The 21,956-nt window shown below is 46.5% G+C and overlaps 1 protein-coding gene across 1 annotated transcript in view; it reads right to left on the reverse strand.

Moving 5' to 3' along the window:
• LOC126519722 (BTB/POZ domain-containing protein 9-like) overlaps positions 1-21,956 on the reverse strand; it is a 199,750-nt gene that overhangs the window by 139,639 nt on the left and 38,155 nt on the right. Inside the window, exon 5 of the mRNA XM_055065337.2 lies at positions 4,550-4,672. Coding sequence (XP_054921312.1) covers positions 4,550-4,672 — 123 coding nt within the window. The remainder of the gene's footprint in view (positions 1-4,549; positions 4,673-21,956) is intronic.

The raw sequence follows: 21,956 nt of genomic DNA on the forward strand, positions 1-21,956 counted from the left end.
AGTGACGTAGCCATTGTCGGTCGCCTCAACGACGACAAAATACTTGATGATGTACTTGGCGACGAAGACCCCAACTCTTATGATGAAAATGTGCCCATTGTGGGTGCATGCGAAGTGCCGGCCTGCACTGCTACAGAGGCCGATGACGCGCCTAAAGTTTTGGAAGACATCTGTGTGGTTTCTCACGACAGTCTGCGCAGACTGCACTACCAACAACAAGAACTCCGTTCAATTTTGTTTTCCTGCGCAAATTTCTCACTCTAAACAAGCAACAATAACTAGTAATTTCATTAAGTTAAGGTATATTGATGTTTTAGGCATTTCTTGAGTTATTATTGTCATCACCTCGTTCATTTGACATTCGGTAAATTTGGACATTTCCTTCATTCCCGTGAAATCCAAATTACTGGGGATTTACTGTATATGCAGGCTGTATTGCTACACCATTCGATCACTAAAGTTGCTCATACCTTGTCTTACATTCTTGACAAATCTCATCCTCGGAATTTTGAGAATGATAGCCCACAAACAAATATCATAAAACAAAACAGCAACAGTGGATGCCTCTTACGTTAAATGTTCTCAGATTTAAATATTCAAAGTCCGAAACAAAAACAGAAACCTGAAAATTATGCAATTTTTCTGGTTCGGATGAACACTACCTCTGGGATCAGGCCATACAACAAGCCGTGTTTCTACCAGAAAGCTCGCTTTTGTACATAGTATTTGCTGCCAGCGTTTCCCGGTAAACATCACGGTTACATAAGCTGCAGTTGCCGAGAGGTGTGAGAAGCAGTCAGGGATCTTCGAACGTTATCGAGTTCCACTCTTAAAGGCGAAACTTAAGCGTCCTCTAAGTTTCTTGTCTTCTAGACGGAGTTTTCCATGCAGACTGAGCTTGACATACCGTAAGAACCCCAGTATATTACGAGGTTCTTTCCCCATTATTAGCGTCCCAAATTTTCGCCTCGTACTATATGCGGATACGAATGAAAATTTCAGTCAGAAATTTGGGCTAGAAGCTTTGGTTTCATTCTTGCTGCATGGCTACGGCTTGGTTTCGTTATTGCTGCGTGACTACAGCATCGTTTCTTTATTGCTGAGTGCGCACCTGGGCAGCACACGTGCAAACCATGCTTCGCAAAGTGCATCTTTTTTATTCCGCATTGAAGGACCAAGATGTTCGGACCATGAAAACAGCACTTGGCTGCTTTCAAGAGAAAGGACATCGGCAACAGTGCAGCCGGGAGGCAGTTTGGCGCCAACAAGGGAAGCATTCGCTAATGGCATCGACAGAAGGAAGCCCTTTTTGCGTGCAGCAGAACGCGAAGACACTTTCGCGGCCCGAAGAGTGGGACGCTCCCAGAAATTGAACTCATCATGACGGAGTTCGTACGCCAACAGCGAGCCGCACGTCTAGCTGTGAGCGTGGAGCTTATGCAGGCAAAAGCTAAGGAACTTGCAAGAGAAAAAGAGCTACCAAGCTCCGCCTTCAAAGCGAGCAAGCACTGGATTTATTGCTACATGTGCCGTGCTGGATTTTCCTTACGCCGCCGAACTTCGATTTCGCAAAAGCTGCCCGAATCGTTCGAAGAGCTGCTCGTGGCTTTTCAGCGCCACGTTATTTCGCTGCGCAAGTCCAAGAACTTCCAGCTAGGGCAAATCGACAATGCTGACCAAACACCGGTTTATCTGGACATGCCATCATCCCTCACCATGCATGAAAAGGACCCTAAACAAGTTTACGTCCGGTCCACTGGCAACGAGAAAATGCAAGTTACCGCCATGTTGTTGTGCACGGCAGACGGACACAAGCTCCTGCCCTATGTCGTCTTCAAGTGCAAGACAGTGCCTAAAGGTGAGGAGCTGCCGAAAAATGTGGTCGTGAGATGCCATGAGAAACGCTGGATGAACGAGAATCTTGTGCTCGACTGGATAAAGTCCGTCTGGTGTAGCCAGCCCGGCACACTGTTGTCGTTCCCGTCCATCCTCGTGCTGGACGCATTTAGTTGCCATTTCGCCGACTCAGTGAAGAGGCTGTTGCGTGAATCCAGCACTGAACTCGTCGTTATCCCGGGTGGGATGTCATCTCAGCTGCAGCCTTTAGATGTTTGTGTGAACAAATCGTTCCAAGGCTGCGGTGAGGCGGTATTATGCAGATTGGATGCGCTCAGGTGAACCTGCAGTGACGCCGACCGGGAGGCTGAAGCGAGCGCCGCGAGCCACGCTACGCAAGTGGATTGTGGACGCATGGGCCAGCATACCAGAGGACTTTGTGCACCGCGCATCTCAAATGCGCTCAATGGCACAGAGGATGGGTACCTCTGGGAAGATATGTCCGACAAGGAACTATCTGAAGAGAGGGCAGCTGAGGAAGACAGCGATTGAAGTGTGAAGTGCAATTTAAATTTTTTCCCCGAGTTTTTCTAACCCGTGTTATACGCGGATAAAACTTTTTTTTTTTGCATTTCGCGTCCTAAAGATTTCACCTTGTACTATATGCGGGTTCGTATTATATGCGAGTTTTTACGGTATTTGCCACCATTACCACGCAGTGCTGCCTGCGAGCCGAATGCGATAGCCACGAAAAGCATAGCAAGTTGGCACAAGATGGCGCCAGCTTCTTTACGTCCACGTTGCCCACAATCATGTTCCATACGCATCCAGAGAAGAGAGAGAGAGAAAATAAAAGCACAATGTGAAACCAAAGCACCGCAGTTGCACCTGCCTTTTTACAATCTCTCTCTCTCAGTGAGCATGGAAATGTGTCACAGAAGCAGCCCTGAAGCAGCGGACGGTCCCGTTTGTAGAACATGGTGCCGAAAAAATGCAAAGGTGTGTTGCTTGAGACGAAGCTGCGAATTTTGCAAACCCAAAGAAGTATGAGCTTGCACAGACAACAATATCAACGATTCTAAATACTGAGAGCGCCTCAATCATAAAGGCTGGAACCAGTGGCCATGCTGATGAACGGAAAAAGGGTTAGGGAACCCTTTCCACCATAGAGTTTCTCACTATATTACCTAGAGGGAAGTCTGGTGCTGCTGCGCTGTGGTATGCATGGGAATGCCGGTATATTGCGACTTCAGATTGGCACTGTTCTCAGAGAGCCAAGCAAGCACCGTTCCGTCTGTCACAACAATTAATTTTCTTCTAAAACAGCACGTAAAAAGCTGCTTTAGCTTTATTATTACACAAAAACATGTTTTGTTTAACTATGAGAACTTGTTATTGCATATACAATTATATGAAACATAAGAAGTACCAGCGGGCCACTAAAGTTGAAGGACAGACGACAAGATTCGAGCTCGCTTTGGAACAATTTGTCGTCTGTTCTTGCTTTTCTTCGCTTGGTTATGCATTGTAGGTGAGGAAACCTCACCGGAAGATGTATTACGCGTGAACGGAAACATTTTATGAAGATTTTACTTTAAGAATGCATTATTTGTGTAGCCATACCCACGTTTTAGATGAAGCCTCGTACAACACCAGCCAACACAAGCCTCGCAGACACATATACCGTCATTTCCATGACGGCACAGCGGCCCTTAGGAAACTCCCATAGACGGTGGCGCCAGATTTCCATCTAGGTGTTATAGTAAAAAACTATGCTTTCCACGCTAAACAACTGTTTCAGCAAGGTGGGAAGAATGTGCCACGGCAACGCCCCCCATGATGGCGAAACCAACGTGGAGCAAGCCGCTGTAATTACCGGGCTCTGGAAGCATGTTGCTACTGATGATGAAACAGGTGGTGCTTCAATGAAGGAGTTTCTGAGTGTAGATATTGCAAACAGATCTCCGACGAGATGGTCATAGCCACAACAGACAGCAGCATTATGCGGCGGAGACAACAGCAGTGGCAGTGATGATGAGATTTGATTGTCTTTGACCCCAACTCCAATGTTCATGCAAAGTGCACTGTTGTCGAAAAAGTCGCTCATTGATTTCGTGCACACTAAGGGATTGCCACAAGTGTTCGCGCAGCAGACCGCGCTTGGAAACCTGAAACTTCCGCAAAAGCAAGTGCAGATTTTGGTCTCTTTCAGCATGCTTAACGATTGACATGCTCTTTGGAGGTATAACTAAGCATATTATTTTTCGCAGCCTACTTACTACAATGATTATTCTTTAGCGCAAGTGGCAAACTTGGGTTCGGGGCTACAAAGGTATGTTCAGCAGCTTTTTATTTACGGTAATCCAGATATAGTGATGATTGGCTATAACGATTGGATTTTTCATTCTTTTTGATATCATTCTAAGCACTGTATGCGGCTCTACCAACTGAGCTACACTGGCAGCTGTCCCACCATTTATGCACGTCAAATACATCTAGCATTGTGAGTTTGAACCAGCACAACTAAATGACAGAAACAAGTGAAAAGAGCTCAAGGCAATCCGAAAAAGTTTTGCGCCAGTTTAAAAACTTTTCCTTGTGTGCCTCAAAACAGTGCACTAAAACACCAACACCTGTGAGGTAAGTACACCCCTATAGCGGAAGAAAAAGAAAACCAGAAGGTGAGAAAGGAAAAACAATGCAATGCACGCACCTTGTCCAGGATGTTTCGAGGATTTACAGTGGGGTTGTGACTGGCCCAGGCACAGACCGCCTGGAAGATGTCCACCTCGGGTGCAAAGAAGGAGTCGCGCCCAATCATCTCCTCCAGTACCGACTGCACAAAGAGTGACCCCCATGTCAACAACACACCATCGCCTGCTCTGAAGAGAGAAATGCTTTCTGCCCTTAAAACTGTTATAAACAAACACTTGGCCCTTACCAATCATCTGTTCTGGCTAAGATTTTGCAGCAAGATCGCATTTTATGTTCCAGATCGTTCAACACTTGTCGTAACACTTTGACCTCTTACTTACGCAGTTTTCAAGAAAAAGCTGGCAACTGCAGTACGGCAAAAGCATGGCCTTTGGGATTAGTTTTCATCAAGCCTTCAATGGTGCACCTATAAAGAAGCATCAAAGTTTTTTCACGGATATTGCATGCTGCCTAATGAAAAAACAAAGAATAAGTGTGTAGTTGTGCTACACCAGCAACTCGTAACTTTCTAGGGAATAAACAAAACACCAAGTAACATAGAATGCAATGTGTTTCACTAGAATAGCAGCTTGGGCTAGTTGGTTTTCCATTGTTGGTTTTCTTTCAAATAAACTGTTGAAAGTCAGCACTTGTGGTGTCGTCTTCTCGTCTCGTGTCCCTTCTACGTTGTGCACTGTTAACACCAGGATAGAATGCAATGCAAGGAATGTTGGTAAACAGAAATTAAATAAAATTAAACAGAAAGCAGGAACTGTAGTAGTGAAACAATTAACGTAACGTAACGAATAGGATAAAAAAAATAGCATAGTTGCACAAATATAACATTTGTTTTTTATCATTTCCAGCCTCAGAACACGTCTCGCGCTATACAATTAAACCTCGATATAACAAACTTCAAAAGAATAAAATTCTCCATATAACAAGGTATTTAACTTTTCATAACCTTTTTTCCATAAAACACCATCTATTTAGAACCTCAATATAACGAAGTGTGTTTGTATGCGATTTCAATATAACGAAATTTCGCTTCCCCCTGAAAAGAATGCCGACACAATAAATGGAAACTTCCGTGGATGCAGATGGCAAATGACTGAATTACGAGGGGCTGCTTGCAGACACACCTCGCAAATCACGCGCAGGTGGAGCCGCATCCTGTTCCGTATAAAGTCCAAATGCCATAAGATTCTATTGTGCCTTGCGCACTTTGTGCTCAGGTGCGAGTGAAAGTGCGCAAAGGTGAGACAAGAAAGATGGTGGCTTCACGAGTGCCGCCTTCTCTTGCGAGCAAAGGGAAAGAGGGGGAGGAAAGCTCGATAACGGTAATGCGATCAAGTGCACGCGAGGGGCGGATGGGGGGGAGGGGTAAGTTGGCATGCGCTTCGGCCGTGACTGCACATGGCTGTAAGCGCGGCGTTGTGCATAAGCAGCTTTAGAGGTAATCTGCCGTGTGTGCAAAGAGTGGGCGTGACGAGACAAGACGGCATGGCACCATGTAAGCAGTCTCCCCACGCGTTTAGTATTTGAAAGTGTATAATCTCGAGTTTCGATGACCAATTGGAGCAAGAGGCAGACGAAGCATTCACTTCGTGCTGCCTGCACTTGCTTTTCATGATAGCATCATCCCAGTGCAGATAACGCTATCAGCTGTGGGGGCGGAGTGCACGCGACAGCGTGGCTAGCTTCGCTTAATTCGTCCGGTCGATGAGAAGATACCGATGAGGAGATACCAAATTTATCAAAATGAATTGTTTTCTCATTCAAACTTGCTTTTTTCGATTCACTGGTAATTAGGTAAATTCTGTGGCCCCTTTCTGTGTAAAAAAAATCTACCAGTGAATACTTATTTGCATTAAAGTTCGAATTTTATTACAATGAAATTTCAATATAACAATGCAAATTGTTGTTTTTACCTACTGTATTTATTCGCACAATGATCGCACTCGGGTAACATCACACCCCTGAATTTTATCGTCAAAATTCGATTTTTTTCTTCTTTCCCATGTAATGATCTCACCCTGCACTTGTCACAGCAATATGTTGTGTCCCAAGTCTAGCTAATGATGAACGCGCTTACCATCTGTCGAATGCTACACAAATGACTCTTCAAGACATACCAAGCAGTCTGCACACACCCAACATTCTTAAGCAGATGCCCCATTTCATTCCTTTCATCACTTTCCGCATTTCCACGAAAAAAAAAAAGCTACAACCAAACTTGCCTCGGCTTTATTATTTGTAGGCTTCATAATGGCTTGGTCAACAACAACAACATAAAGGGCGCCTTTCAATTCTTCTCGTCTGCACTCGGCACGCAATAAATCGCAATCGGCAACGATAGTGGCAACGTTTACACTGATACATTAGAAGTGTACCCTATTCATAAGCCAATGCTTGTAACGCAGCTGAGATATTCGCTCACCTTAGTGGAAATGTGCCGCATTAGGCTAGCAGTGAAAAGAAATACCGCAGTTTCCGCAGCATGCCAGCCATGTGTTTCTATGTCACTGGCAGCTAAGCGCACCCATCTGTTTCTGTCCCCTCAAAGCGGACATGGCTACGTTAGTGTCGCAAACTTGCCAATATTAACGATAATGTTCATTACTGATACGGTAGAAACTGTTTCAATGCGGGTAATGTACTCACGAGAAGAAAAAAAAAATGCATTTGGCAGGCTCGGCTTGCTCCTCCGGCCGCCATTTTTGTTTTGATGTCCCGCACTGACAGCGGCAGCCGCCTGCTTGTCATCCCGCAGCAAATGCGGGATGAAAAATTAAAAATTTTCTTTTTCTGTGGGAAATTTAACCCACATAATGATGGCACCCCTGGATTTGCGTCAATTTTTTTGACAAAAAAGTGCTATCACTATGCGAGTAAAGACGGTATTCATTATATCTAGATTTACCTGTATTCGGGTTTGTGACAAGTATAACCGTAATATGTCCTCCCCCATCGTTCTTGTAGAGACCTTAAGTCCCCACTCACGAAAGACCTGAGGTCACATTCTTTGTGTGCATACACTATGGTACAAGCTTTCATGCTGTGCAGTGCTTCTACAGAAGCAGTCCTGCATTCCCTGCATTCTGAGGAACCCTAAGTTGTTCCTGCTGCTGTGTGCTACGAAGGCCACTGCATGCAACACGGAAGTGATGATGTGCTTGAATTTTCAGCTGTGTTAGAAGCATACATCAGTCTAATACATTGCAGACACAATCGTCACAATGTAGTCTATAAGTTTAAGGATTGGCTAATCAGTGACTTTCCATGGTGCTTGGGTAGCAATGCAAATGCTAGGCACAGGAACAAAGTACGCAATGAGGACAAGTATTGGTCATGTCCTCGTCACACACTTAGTCCTGTATCCTGCATTTGCACTGTTACCCAGGCACCGTGACTTAGAAGCCACAATTGTCTGTCTGCAACAGACAAAAACGTGAGCGGATGGGCTGGTAGTGCCACTTGATGGCGGAGAGTTAAAAGGGGCCCTGAACCACTTCTTATCGAAGTCTAGAAATGCAGTTAATGTTAAAATAGACTATTTCAGAAATACTTTGCCGCAAAAAGTACTTCAATGCACATTTTCAGCAGAAGCAAAGCTATTGGGAATCAAACGTCCCCTATGCAGCGCTTCTGCTCCTTTTTCAATGGCTTGTGCAGCGAAACCTACGCCGGAGTGGGACATGCCCACAATGCTTCGCCTACTACTGGACGTCACCGTGGTGAGCAATCCAAACAGATCTTGGATGTTCATGTAGAAGCCACTCCTTCCGATTTTGACACCTACAGCATGCCAAATGTGGCTATCCTCACCGAGCCGCAGTGCGATCAGCTAGTGGACTCATCGTGGCCCGCAGCAGCCGCAGTAGCTATGCTATGTAGCAGATGGCAGCCACACGGAACGGCACCATTTGCTTTGTGCACAACAGGGCTAGTGTGTGTGCTCATGCTCGTATGCTCCTGTATGTCCGTGCTACGTGGTGCGGATGGGCTTTGTCCTGCACCAGCTTGACCGACGAATAAAAGCCACAGCCAACTTGTGCACATTGAAGCACAGGAGCTAAATAAGAAGCGATGTATACCAAGGCATCTAGCCAGGAGTGGCTAGGAATAAGCATGTGCTTGTAAGCGTGCATGTGGTCTGACCTCAAGTTTCATGTGGTTCGGGGCTTGCTGAGTGTTCAAAATTACACTTAAATCTCGTTATAGCAAAATGGCTTATAACGAAAAAATTGTAATTCCCCTTGAAAGTCCCCATAGAAACCCATGTATTTAAAATTTTGTTTTAACAAAAAAGATTCATTGATCAACGGATATAACAAAAAATCTTCATTCCAAAAACGCACCTAACAAGCCACTTTGTACACAACATATAGATTTCTTAAATTGCGTGACGTGTTGCGGCCCTCCGATGCGGCAGTTCAAATCTCTCGCGGCGGCCCCTCATCATCCGGCAATGCTCCATGCCAAGCCAAGCTGGCCAAACAGCCAAGCCACTCCGTCCGTTGCGTGCAGTGTGCACTGCCAGGCGAGTGCCGTGCGCCTTTGTTTGCGTTGTTCCGTACGCTGTCCGTCAGTGCTGTTCCGCTGTGTCGCCAGTTTCACGACAGAGAAATGAATTGCAGCAGCAGCTTGAAGCTAAAATGGAAAGTTATTGCCTTGGATCAGAAGGCAGCCATAATTAGGGCTACTGCCTCAGGCACGAAGAAAACTCAAGTGGCCAAGGAGTTCGGCATCGCGCCGAGTACCCTATCTACAATCCTCAGCAGCAAAGAAGTCATCGCTGGCGCTGTCGCACATGGCGTGAAAAGTAGCCAGAAGAAGCTGCGGTCTCCTGCCTTTGAAGCCGTGGAAGAGGCACTGTTCAAGTGGTTTCTGAATGCAAGGGCTGCTAATTTGCCCGTGAGTGGGGCACTGCTCCAGAGAAAAGCGAGAGACTTTGCTTGCATCATGGGCTGCGACAGCTGCGTTGCAAACGATGGCTGGCTGCAGCGTTTTAAGAAGCGCTACAATATCGTTGGCAGGGTTGTCACTGGCGAGTCCCAGGCCATCGACATAGAAACCACAACGCCGTGGGTGAGAGCTAATGTTGGTCCTCTCCTTGAAAAGTATGAAGAGAAGGATGCCTTTAATGCTAACGAAACAGCTCTCTTCTACCAAATGTTACCACAGAAGACCCTATCATTAAAAGGTGAGCTTTGTCGCAGCGGGAAACATAGTAAGGTCCGCGTCACTGTGCTCCTTTGTACAAATATGGATGGATTGGAGAAGATGCCACCTTAGGTGATAGGAAAAAGCGCATCGCCATGATGCTTTAAAGGAAAGAGGCGACTTCAACCGCAGTACGTACTTATCAAACCGGAAAGCCTGGATGACAAGAGAAGTTTTTGCAGGAAGGCTGCGTGACTGGGACGAGAAGGTGAAGAGGCAGAATCGCAAGATATGCCTTTTCTTGGACACCTGCGTTGCCCACCACACCACTGCTGCGCTGACGAACATCGAACTTCGGTTCTTGCGCCCGAACTGCATGGCAGGGATACAGCCCCTTGATCAAGGCGTGATAATGTCTTTTAAGGTTGGATACCGGAAGCGCGTGATAGACCGACTTGTGTTAAACATGCAGTTGAACGGCGACTGAGGTGAGATGAACCGCGACATGGCAATAGAGATGCTTAATGCGGCATGGATGGATGTGACAGCCAGCACCATTGCCAACTGCTTTCGACGTGCATCATTTGCTCCGAACGAAAGCAGCCCTGACACCGATGACTCAATGGACCGAATAGCCTTACCCAGTGGTGCCGCTGTATCAGATGAAGCTTTAGCGTCATGGGGGGTGCTCCACGATGCCGGTGTCGTGTGTGAAGGTGAAACCTTCTGCGACTACGTGAGCATGGATGCCAACGTTCTGGCAACGAAGGAGCTGACAGACGACGACTTTATGCTTGCTGCCTGGGAGCACGAAGGAAGTGACGATGAAGGTGCTGCAGGGGACAACGACACTCCGCCCTGTGCTTACGACGTACCGACATCGTCCCAGGCGCTGGACGCTGTGGACCTGCTGCACCGCTACTTCGGCGGCCACGAAAACGGTGCAGATGGGCTTGAGACAGCTGCTGCTGCCGAGAAGGCCGTCCTCCAGTTAAGGAAGACACAGCAGCGAAGCATAACCAATTATTTTGCGCCGTCAACATGAAACATTCGTGCCATCGACATGGAAGGCAATAAAATGAATTCTTATGTGTTTGATTCCAGTTTCTCCCTGTGTGCGATATTGGTAAGGACGATTACCATTTGCTGCGGACGCAGCCACTCGGCCGTGACGGGAGCTGATACCTCGGCAATGGCTTACCTGTAGTAAGTGCAAGCTTGTGTGCAATAAATTAGTCTCAAATTATTAGTCAGTGGCTATAACAAACTCATGCTTATAACGAACAAAATCTAACGCCCTTTCGACTTCGTTATAACGACACTTAAGTGCAGTTGAAATTAGCGAGACCCGACGGCTACGACACCAATAAGCAGGGTGGCCAAAGTTAAATTTTTCCGCCGGTGGCTGTGGCCGAGCGTGAACAGACGATAGTCTGTCTGCTTCTTCCGGAAGTACTTAATTATTATTTAAATTCAAAAGCAGATTTTCGCTCACTTCAGCTTGTTTATTAAACTGCATCAATAAATATACGAGGTATCAGTAGAAAGAAGTGCACTGATCCAAACACCCTTCTCGATTGATGTCAACTATTGGCCATTAGAAGCCACATATGGGCATCTGCTATATTCCGAAATAGTGTTCAGAAAAAAGTGAGCAGCAGGCTTCTGCTGTAAAGCGAGCGTTTGAGTGAAAGGTGACTACGGGCTCCGCTTGCGAGCTCCACGCACTGCACACGACTGCGAAACTTGGCTGGTATGTTCACAGCAGTGCATGTTATCCATGGACTGTGTTTTTACACCAAGCGCGAGGAGTGGTTCAGGACCCTTTAACCAGAAAGAACACATTGCGATCATTGCAGTGACCAACTAAATCCCACTTGACTTTTGCTGGTGCAAGTGTTTCCAGTGATGTAATCGCTAATATGGGACATTTCATTTACTTTTATTTGACAAGAACCAATATGTTGTTGTTTTGTGTAATGGTATTGTGGTTAATAGCATCATATGATGTCGTGACCAGCATTGTTGTTGCTATCCTAGTTTGTGGTAATGCGGCATTCCACGAAGGTTAAAATGTTTACGAATCAGTTCTAGCTATCTCGTATACAGAACTGGTGAGGGGCCCTTGAGACCCTTAGGGTGGTGTAAAGCAACACAGAAACAAAACAGGTGTGTCAAATTCATGCCTCTTAACCCCTCTGCGATGCCAAACTCTGATTAAGGAACACAGATACAAAATTTACAACTGAGTAACCTTTCTGCCTTACATGAAGGTCCAAATTAGTGATGCAAGATAATCTATGGTGCTACCGATGCTATCGGTACTTGAGTCACTTTCAAACTATCTATAGTAGAGAAACTATTGATAGATGTACCGCACGCAAACACTGCAACATAAGCTGGGCAACATTTCCCCACATGAACTGAGTGATAATGATGGTCAGTTATCGCAATACTTCTGGCAATACAGTCAACGACCGATTTTTCGGACCCTCTAGGGAACGTAAAAACGTCCGAAAATTCAGGCAGTCCGAAAAAATGAATGCATGCAAAAAACGCACCTTCTTTCTTTTTTTCTCGGATCTAGAGGTAAAGGGCGAAATACCAGGCTTCCGAAACCCTGCCAAAGCATCAATGAGGGTGCTATACAAAGAGGCGTTCAAAAACTCTGTATGCAGCCGACTGCCAGTTTATTATGTACATGTGCATCGTCGGGCAGCCAGTGTTATTGCTACAGTGACTTGAAGAACTTGTTGATTGTTGTTTGGACGGCGTTCCGGTTGCATGCGATCATATTCGCCTCGATGTGAGCAAGGGTCATGTCAGCACTGCATGCCGATCAAAGAGTCAACAGTGCTCGCGTCAACTCGGCGCTTGTAGGCGGCGCAGGCATCGGCTCCTCATTTTCAACATCGGAGTCTTCTGAATCCCCCACAACCTGACGGAATATTCCCTCGTCTGTCAGTTATGCGCAGAAGTTGAGAGCTCGTTGTCAGCGTCAACAAACTGTTCAAAAGTTATTTCTGTGGGTACGGTACTGCTTTCCATGCTTCGATGCCATCGGCGAGGACGACAAAGATGGAGTGGGGGCCATCGAAGGCAAGCGAAAACCTCAAGTTGCGAACAGTGGAGTTCGCTGACGAGCGTCGAAGCACCTAGGCCTAGCGTCGCAGAGCACACTTGACACAACAGCACAACCACACACCACGCTTGCCAAAACGTGGCCTGCGCAAACAAACGAAATAGCGCTGCTCCGGAAACTCCGCCGGAGGCAGAAGTGCAGCCATTTGCGGCAATGAACATAGCCAGCATGGCCAGACCAAATCGGTGTGTGACGGCTAGATTCGGCTAGTTGTGGTTCAAAGCGGTGATGTGCTTCGGCTGCAAGTCGATTTCCTTCACAAGGGCGCTGCGCGAGGAGTCAAAGGACCTACCGTGGCGCCAAAAAGTCCGGAAAATTGGACGGCAGGGGGTTCGAGCGTCCGAAACTTCAGATGTCCTTATACAGTGATTCTATGGGGCTCACGGCGGTGCCGCGAAGACGTCCGAAATATCAGGCATGTCCGAAAATTCAGTCGTTCACTGTACTAGTAAAAAATTGCAACAATATCAATGGCACTGCCAATAGTGAACTATTGTAATACTATCAATAGTACTATCAATACTCACTGTTACACTATGGATACTTGAATAATGAAATATAATACAGTCAAACCCGGCTATATCGAACTCGCAAAAAAACGCCTATCAGTTCGATATAGAGCATAATTCGATATAAGCCTGCTAAATAATTGGATGTCATAAATGCACATACCATTTATAAAATCCCTTTATTGGCAAAACTAGCTTAGTTTCGCATAAATTAGTCCTGCATTTTCTTCTGCTTGGGCAATTTCGCTGCCTGCAACGCACGCACTTCCCCACGTTGTCTAGAGTCCGAGCAGCTGAGGCCGCAACCTTCCGCATTCGCGCAGAAGCACCGGACTAATGCGAGTGCACCAATCACTTCGGAGGATGTGGGCAAAGGACCGTAGTTGCTTTCCTCAACGTGCCTACTTTCATTTGTGCTCGGTACGATGTCGGCGATGTAGTCTTTGTTTCGGGATCTACCGTCGTCGCGACACCATCATCTGCACTCACAAACTCGTCCACCGTTGATTCGAATGTCCCTGAAATTTTGACAGCTCGCTCCAAACTTCGGCAACACCGGCAGCGGCTTCATCGCATTCATCAGAATTTGCAGTCATCACCGAGCACGCGGAAACCGGCATGTAGGAAGAACGCCTCGTACACGGCCGTGCGTACGCGTCGGGCGCCATGGGCACCGGGTTGCGAGTCTGGCCACTTTAGCCCTAATCGTGCCGAGAGTGCTCTTCTGAATCTTGCACGCTGCGGGGACATCGCGTTCAACGCGATTTGTGATTTCGATCTTCACGACGAAAGGCGAATTCTGCCGCTTCATCACGGCAACACTGCTGGAGAAGGCCCACAAGGCGCAAACATGATAAACCAGAGAAGCAGCCAGACAACTTGCACTTTCGCCATCTTGCACAAAGAGCGCACAAGAGCGTCTGATTGGCTGTCTGAGCAAGCGCTGTAGGCGGGCCAGGATCATTTTTTTGCTAGGGAGTGTCGATAGATAGCGATCTAAAGAAAGGAAGGACGCTTGATTCTGCAACCCGTGAGGGAGCACGGCGAAGCGTTGTCAGGGGAGAGGGAGTGGGAAGTGAAAGATGATAGAGAAAGAGGGAGGATAATAGACTTCACTATGCGCGACAGGGGGGAATGTCGACGGCTCGCCTGAACAGCCTGAGGCAGCGCGGTCACGGTAGGGAGAGCGGTTGATGGAGCCGCGCCGCCGGGTTTCCCCGCTACCGCGAGGGAAAGCCAACTTCTGGGGGCACTTTTCCGCCGCTTGACGTTCGATATATCGGGAGTCACTGCAATATTTGTTCGATGTAAGCGTAATTTTTGCTATATATACTCATTGTAACTATACTGTGACCAGAAATTGTTCGATATATAGAATAATTCGATGTAAACGGGTTCGATATAGTCGGGTTCGACTGTATTAACAATAGCACTATACAGTCAAACCCACTTATACAATAGTCAAGTGCCACAAAAATTCCATTGTTATAAGCGGGTTGCATGACAAAAAAAAATGGAGGATGGCGTAGCTGTTCCAAGAAAACTATAATGGCGGGGAGGCCAGTTCTTCGCCCTACCACCCTTCTCCATCTGGCTTCTGATTGTGTTGACTCGTTTAACTGCACGCTCCGATTGTGTGTTGTTAACAAGCAGCAGCTGTCGGCATTCAAGAATGGCACTGCTATAATAGCTGCAAAGATGGGGTCACGCATGGCAAGTGACATAGGTACAAGCACCGCCAAGGCATCGCTTTAGTGGCCCCAAAAGACGCCTTTTAAAAAAATGTGGGAATGTTGCTACGACAGCATCTGAGCTTGAGGAATCCAGACGAAATGCTGGATGTGATTGCCACAAGCATCTCACCACACACTTACCACTGGCTTGCACGAAAAAACTGCATGTCCCTCAAGCCTTGCTTGCTACACACAAAGCTTGCTGACACCCTTCTCCAAGCCATCCAGGTGCTCCATGTAGTGAAGCCGAAAGTCCCTCGCGAAAACAAGCCCATGAGGGACTGAATCATCTACAGGACTTCCCGTGGGAACAATGTTGAGGCAGCCTGCCCTACCGCGTCAGCGCTGCCTTCATGGCCATCACTGTCGCTATCCGATGCAAGTACTTTCGCGACGATCGGCTCATCGGTAAGAAGCACTTCATTTCTAAGCACCACTGCTATAGATATAGCAGTGATTCTTTCTTTTCACCGGCAACGTCGTGCATTACTGATGATCAGCGTGTGGATCAGTCATCTTCTGTTTCGGTGATGAGTCAAATGAGACTGAGAAAGAATGTGGCCAGGAATGACTTCGACGCAACGAACAATGACAAGCACGAACGACTTGCCCATAATGAGGGCCATAGAATAAAGAACCAACTGTGAGGGCCCAGCAAGCAATCTGGGAGCAGCGCGAGCAGCGCTGGCTGGGTTGTCAGCGAAGTTGGCACGGTCAATTCATGTTTCGTAGAGTGGCGCGCCGCAGAGCTATGGGCGCAGCCCATTTGTGTAAGGAGGGGTGGAAGGCCGGTGGGAAAGATGCACATGAGGCTGGCATGCATCTCTCATGGAGAGAAGCGTGCAGCGGCAGTAGGGGTGGCGGCCGATCACGCGGAAATCCGTTTCAAGGATTTTGCATTACATTACCTTTCAGCACGGACACCCAGCAGCCAGACTTCATTGTTATAACCGATAATGAAGCATGGGGACATTGTAGTAAGCGGGTTATTTCCCCATAGAAAAGATACAAGTTGACAGTGCAGCAGCTTTTCATTGTTATAACCGATATATTGTTAAAACTGGTTTCGTTATAAGTGGGTTCAACTGTATAAAACTCGGATATAAAGAATTATTGTCATTATTGAACTGTTGTAAACTTTTCATGAAAATCCCCTACAAAAGTATAGCGGAGTACTAAGCTTACATCAAACTCATGTTCACCGTCATATTCAATTTATCAAATGCTGCGCCGTGCCCCTGAAAGTGTGCATCTCCAAATGAAGATGCGGTAACGTCTCACTCCGTTGGAAATATTTATTGCCTACAAATTTGAAATGGCACTGTTTTGGCAGATGATGTCAAACAAGCAATTTAATCCAATGGGCAGTGCAAGCCATGGAGGAAGAATGATCAGTTTTGCTCACTGTACATATGGATGGCTCGTGCTAACTGTGGCTGTTTGTTATCGGCAAGAGCAGATTGTCACTCTGCTTCAAGAATGCGAAAGGCCTCCCACTATGATATGCGCTCCACAAGAAAACTTGGATGGCACTCAATCTTTTCAATGAGTGGCACAGGGCATGCAATGCCGAACAGGAGACGTGAGCCACTATTCTGGTAGACAAGGGCTTTCCGTGAACAGCAGTTTAGGCCGTCAGCAGTTAACTAAACGGGAGCTGGGATCCAACATCCAGATGACCACTGAATCACACATTTCGCACATACAGGACATTCTGGGCCTTTGTCGAAAAGCTGACACAAAAATGACCAAAGCTGACAAGATTTCACACATATTGAAAGGAATAGCTAATGATGTGTTTAATTTACTTGTATTCAAGGACGGTACAAAGGTCGATGCCATAGTTAAGGAATATCAACGTTCTGAACAAGCGAAAAGCTGCTGCATCACCCGCCAGTTCCTTCGGCTGCCTAACACCGTCGCCACATCACCATGCAAGGACCGACCGATGTCTGCGCAGTCCACAGTGTCGGAATATGTAACTCGCATTGTGCGCTACGAATTTGAAGCAACAGCTCCTACGGCCATCCTTCCAGACGTTCAGTCAGCCAACCTGTCCACCATTTCGCTTATCATTCACCATCTGTTCTATCCGTGCGCATGAACATTCTTCTACGAATGCCACCCCGAACTAGGCTTACCCTTCGCGCTACAGCAACTCGGCTGACTGGAGGACGGCAGATGACCGACCCATATGTTTCAAATGCTCTTGCGTTGGACACATTGCCTGTCACTGCTGCAGCAGCTGATCGTCTTCAAATTGGACCACTGGATCTTGGAGCAGGGTTAAGAAAGCAATTACACATATTATATGAAGCTTTTACAGTGGGCAAACCTTGCAAAAGACAATAAGATGGAGCAGTATGTGAAACAAAAAGGTATGTTTGTAATACAGCAGAGGCTCGTATAATATGTGCCCCCTCCCATATATAAAATTGATTTTTTTTTTTAATTTTCATGTGGCGGCTGCAATGCTGTCATTTATCTCCATGTTTGTAGTAGTCATAGAAAGTAAAGCTTTTCTGCAAGTTCTATAAAAATGTTAACTTTTTAAATTTCACATATATGGCATGAAGTTTATATAAGAACTTAAACAATCACATTTGAAGACAACCCCATTTTGTTTCATTCTTTCAAAGCACTTCCATTCGAGATATTGATAATAAAATTTGACACCAAGTAGGTTAATTTGTAATGCATGAGCAGTTGTCCTGACACAAAGACACCACACTCTTTCCTCCCATGTGACATATAGCCTACTGCGGCACAAACTGGCAAGTCTTGCTTTTGCCAACTGTATGAAGGAGTGCAGCTGCTGTCAGTTTCCCCAAATTTCGAAGGCATGGGTTCCCAAAGTGGGTTCTGCAGGCCCCTCTTCAATGTACAGCAAGCCACTGATAATTTTTGTGTGGTTCTGCCCTTGCCAAGTTGCTAGCTAAGATGGCAAACACGGGATGCACTCGATACAAGGAACCTCCATTACCCATGCCCGAGTGTCAAAAGGCACATCACAGTGGGTAACAAAAACATGTGAGCGGCACAATAAATCCACCAGCAGCTTGTAGCCACCCAGCCTCCGAAAACAGGCAGCACACCTAAGCTTTTGCACTTGAATCTCGGAGGCCAAAACTTACCACCATGCGCATTCTGTCATTTGTAGATAGGTGCCACTAGCGTGAGCGCTGACGTATACGTTGGAGGAGTAAAGAAGAAATAATGAAGCAGCACAACACAGTTGGGTCTAGTACATGGAGTACTGCAAATGTCTGATGCAAAAGAGTTAAAAGAGCACTAGCATCCAACCGAAATGAAGTGATGGAGTCCCTATAGCCATAGTCATCAGCTGGAATTGTACGGCATACTGACTGACTGCAACACCAGAACACTTCATGCCTAATTGTGCCTTTAAAGCCTTTATTCCAGTGTTTATCGACGCACATAGCACCGCGTTGGTGGCTGGTCGCAGACCTTCATAACTACATAGTCGCCATCCGTGATCGCATCGATAGCCACCAAGGTTTCATCCGCACCGGTTGCAGCATGCAGCAGTTTCGTTTTGACTCATTACGCGGGTCGATCGTCTGCCTTTAAAACTGTGTAGCTGCCATCCATGATCACGTCGATAGCGACCGTGTCTTCGTCTGCAGTTGTTGCAGCAAACGGCAGTTTCATCCTGACTTGCTGCACGTGTTGGCCATCTGCCTTCAAAACTGCAAAGTCGCCGTCCATGATCACGCCAATAGCGGCCGCAGGGTCGTCTGCAGCGGTTTCGCTTTGACTCGGTGCAAAAGCTGTCGAGGGTGAAGAGCACTGGCTACATCACGATGGACGGTCGATTTGTTGGCGGCTAGCTCATTGGAGAAAAATTAATAGGGATGTGTGCGCAGTATTGAAAAGCGTGTTTCAGATGAAGACGTGCGCTGCGGCCACACTATGAAGGGAATTGTGAGGCCTGCGAGCGCTAATCAATCACGAGATGAGAATTGCAGCTTCCACACTGCTTTTTTGCAAAGTAGAAACAAGATTTGCCGATTAATTCAATAAATAAAACTGTGTTGACATAGTAAGCATTTGGCTATCGTTTTCTTGGTGCCCTCGATAATACAAAATTTGGTTAATTCGAACATTATTTTTGGGTCGGTGAAATCCGAATTAACCAGGCTTTACTCTACACAAAGTGGAGTTCACACAAATTCTAGGACCTCTTGAGATGAAATGTTTCCCCATGGGATACGCACTGAAAACTGTCATTCTCTCTCATCATGCCTTGGTTGTGATGCTGTCTTGTCTTGGCTCATGAAGATTGCACCCAGTTTACACCACGTGGGCTGCACATCACAGTCAAAATAGCCTGGCTCCAACTACCGTTCGCCCCAAAACTACGAGGAGTGGGGGGGGGGGTCCTTGGCACTTCATGGAGTTTAGCAGGGTTCCCTGGGACCATCATGTTTCAGAACCCCTGTTCTAGGGTAATGTGCTATGACCACAAATCACCTACGCAACATGGTTGGTTTGTCCTCTTTTCCAAGCTCAGGCCTGCGAATACGAAATTATCATTCTCGGTGTCAAATTTGACAATGATGCAGTCTGCAGTCACCAGCTGATATTCAAGATTTTTTGCACAAATGTCCGAGTAATTGGGTAGTTAAAAAAAAAAAGAACACTTCAGCAGCAAGATCAATTTTGTTGCTGAATGCCAGTGGAACAGATAATTCAATTTAGCCCTGTGAGGTGGCTCACTGACATATTACAGTCAATAATTGATCTTTCAGACGTGCCCAATAATTCAGACACCTTCGTGCCACATACCCTATAGAGCCAATGTATAAGGACGTCTGAAATTTAGGATGTTGAAACCCTCCGCTGTCCAGTTTTCCAGACTTCTTAAGTCGGAAACAGCAACAATGGAAGCCGCCACCACCTCCATTTTGATTATCTCCAGCACTGAACCAGCACTTTCGCATGCCAATATGCTAGTCGCTGTAGCTTCCATGGAAATGCTAGGCCTAGCCACTTGGATGTTTGCTACCAGCGTCATACTGTTCGGTGCAGTGTTGTTCATTGAAAGAATTCACCATTGTTAGCAATGGCGCCCGGCTCCATCTTTGTCATCCTCGACAATGGCTTGAACGAGCAGAAATTACAGCAGGAATCACGCATTGCACAATGCCGGTTCCCGATGTTAGCTTCACCGCAATACAGTGACCTTACAGGATCAAGGGTGTGCAGTATTTTGCAGTGAAGCATACCATGAGTGGAAAGGGAACACTGTCACAGGCCACAGTAAGTATTCTTTAATTATACATGTGTGCACCCGCATCCTCCTGTCACAGTATGAGCACTGATGTGCCTAATAAGTGTACTTAGGGCTGTTCTGATTGTGCCTGTGGCAGCTGAGCCTTTGGGGGCAGTGTAGTGTGTGCATTCACTTTTTTCGAACTGCCCAATATTTCTGATGTTTTCACGGCCCTTAGGGAGTCTGAAAAATTGGATGTTGACTGCACCTACTTTAAATACAGCGATGGTCGAGAACGCAAGGGTGTTTCACATTTGCTTGTCGCACAGCCCTGTCTGCGTCGCGCATTGCTGCAGAGTGCATCTATGCGCACACAGTGTTGCCAGAGTAGGCTGTGCTGGGTGAATTCAGTTGAGCTTCCTGCGTACACATGAGCATTCCATCCACTAAGCCCACAAATAAACTTGATAGGCATTCACGGTACTTGACAGCAGATCACCTGTGGACCCGAGTTCGGCTTTTACAACCGCCCATTGTAGGTCGTGCACATAATGTCGTGAAAGTGGATTACACGGACCAGTCATACTGGTGGCAAGCTCGGCGCTACCGTGTATTTCTTGTCAAAGCAGCTAGGCAAGCTATGGAGCTAAGCAGCTAGGCCTAACCAGCACTGCTTCATCAGTACCCAGCGGCAAAAGTTGCAGTTTGGTGTGAAGTGGCCAAAAGGCTTAGCAGCAGTCGTGCGGCAGTCCTAAGGCAGTGAAATCACCCCGACAATGAAAGTGCGAGTCTGGTGTGCTGCTGTCTGAAAAGTGACGAGAAGTAACATTGTCTCCTTGCCTAAGCAACCCGCACCACCAGCATTGAAGGTACCGAAAAAGATAAAGAAAGAAAAGGAAAGGAATGTCTTTCTACACAACATTACAAGAAAGAAACAGCAGCACAATCCAGGAGCACAACCAATGCAGTCGCAGGCTCATGCCATGTCACCTTCGTTAGCGTGGAGAAATGACGCTTGAGGACATAGCTCTATTTTCAAAAGCCCAGGTACCTCCTCCAGTGCAGGGTGGGAACAGATTTATCATATTTTCATCAAATTTTATTTTGTTATTTATTTATATTATTCGTGATACTGCCAGTCTCAGTGAGACGAACCAGCCTCAGTGAGACCAACTAGTCTCAGTGAGACGCCTGCAGCAGAAAGGATGTTCCACATCCGCCACCAAGGTTTGTGAGTGGGGGCGCTGACTAACACTCCCAGAGTTCAACTAGGAAACATAAATACCCTAGAAAGCTGACGGGGAAATAGCGCCGCGATAGCTCAATTGGTACAGCATCACAGGCGAAGGTTGTGCAAATGCAAAGGTTGTGGGAACGTTGCCCCCCTGCAGCAAGTTGTTTTTTCATCTGCTTTCATTTCCATTATTTTACCGCTTCTTTATTGCATTTATTAAGCACAAGTAATTTTCCTATGTTGTCCTTGGTGTCAGTGTTTGTTGGCTTCTTATGACATGACTAATAAATATTGGAACCCTCGGTTAACCCCTTTCTTCTCGTTTAATACTTTGGTTAGTATCACAACATCACTCAATAGCAAAATATAGTATTACAAGAATTTATATAAAAATAGCAAATAAATG

This window comes from Dermacentor andersoni, chromosome 10, assembly GCF_023375885.2.
Source record: "Dermacentor andersoni chromosome 10, qqDerAnde1_hic_scaffold, whole genome shotgun sequence".
In the NCBI taxonomy this organism is placed as follows: Eukaryota; Metazoa; Arthropoda; class Arachnida; order Ixodida; family Ixodidae; genus Dermacentor; species Dermacentor andersoni.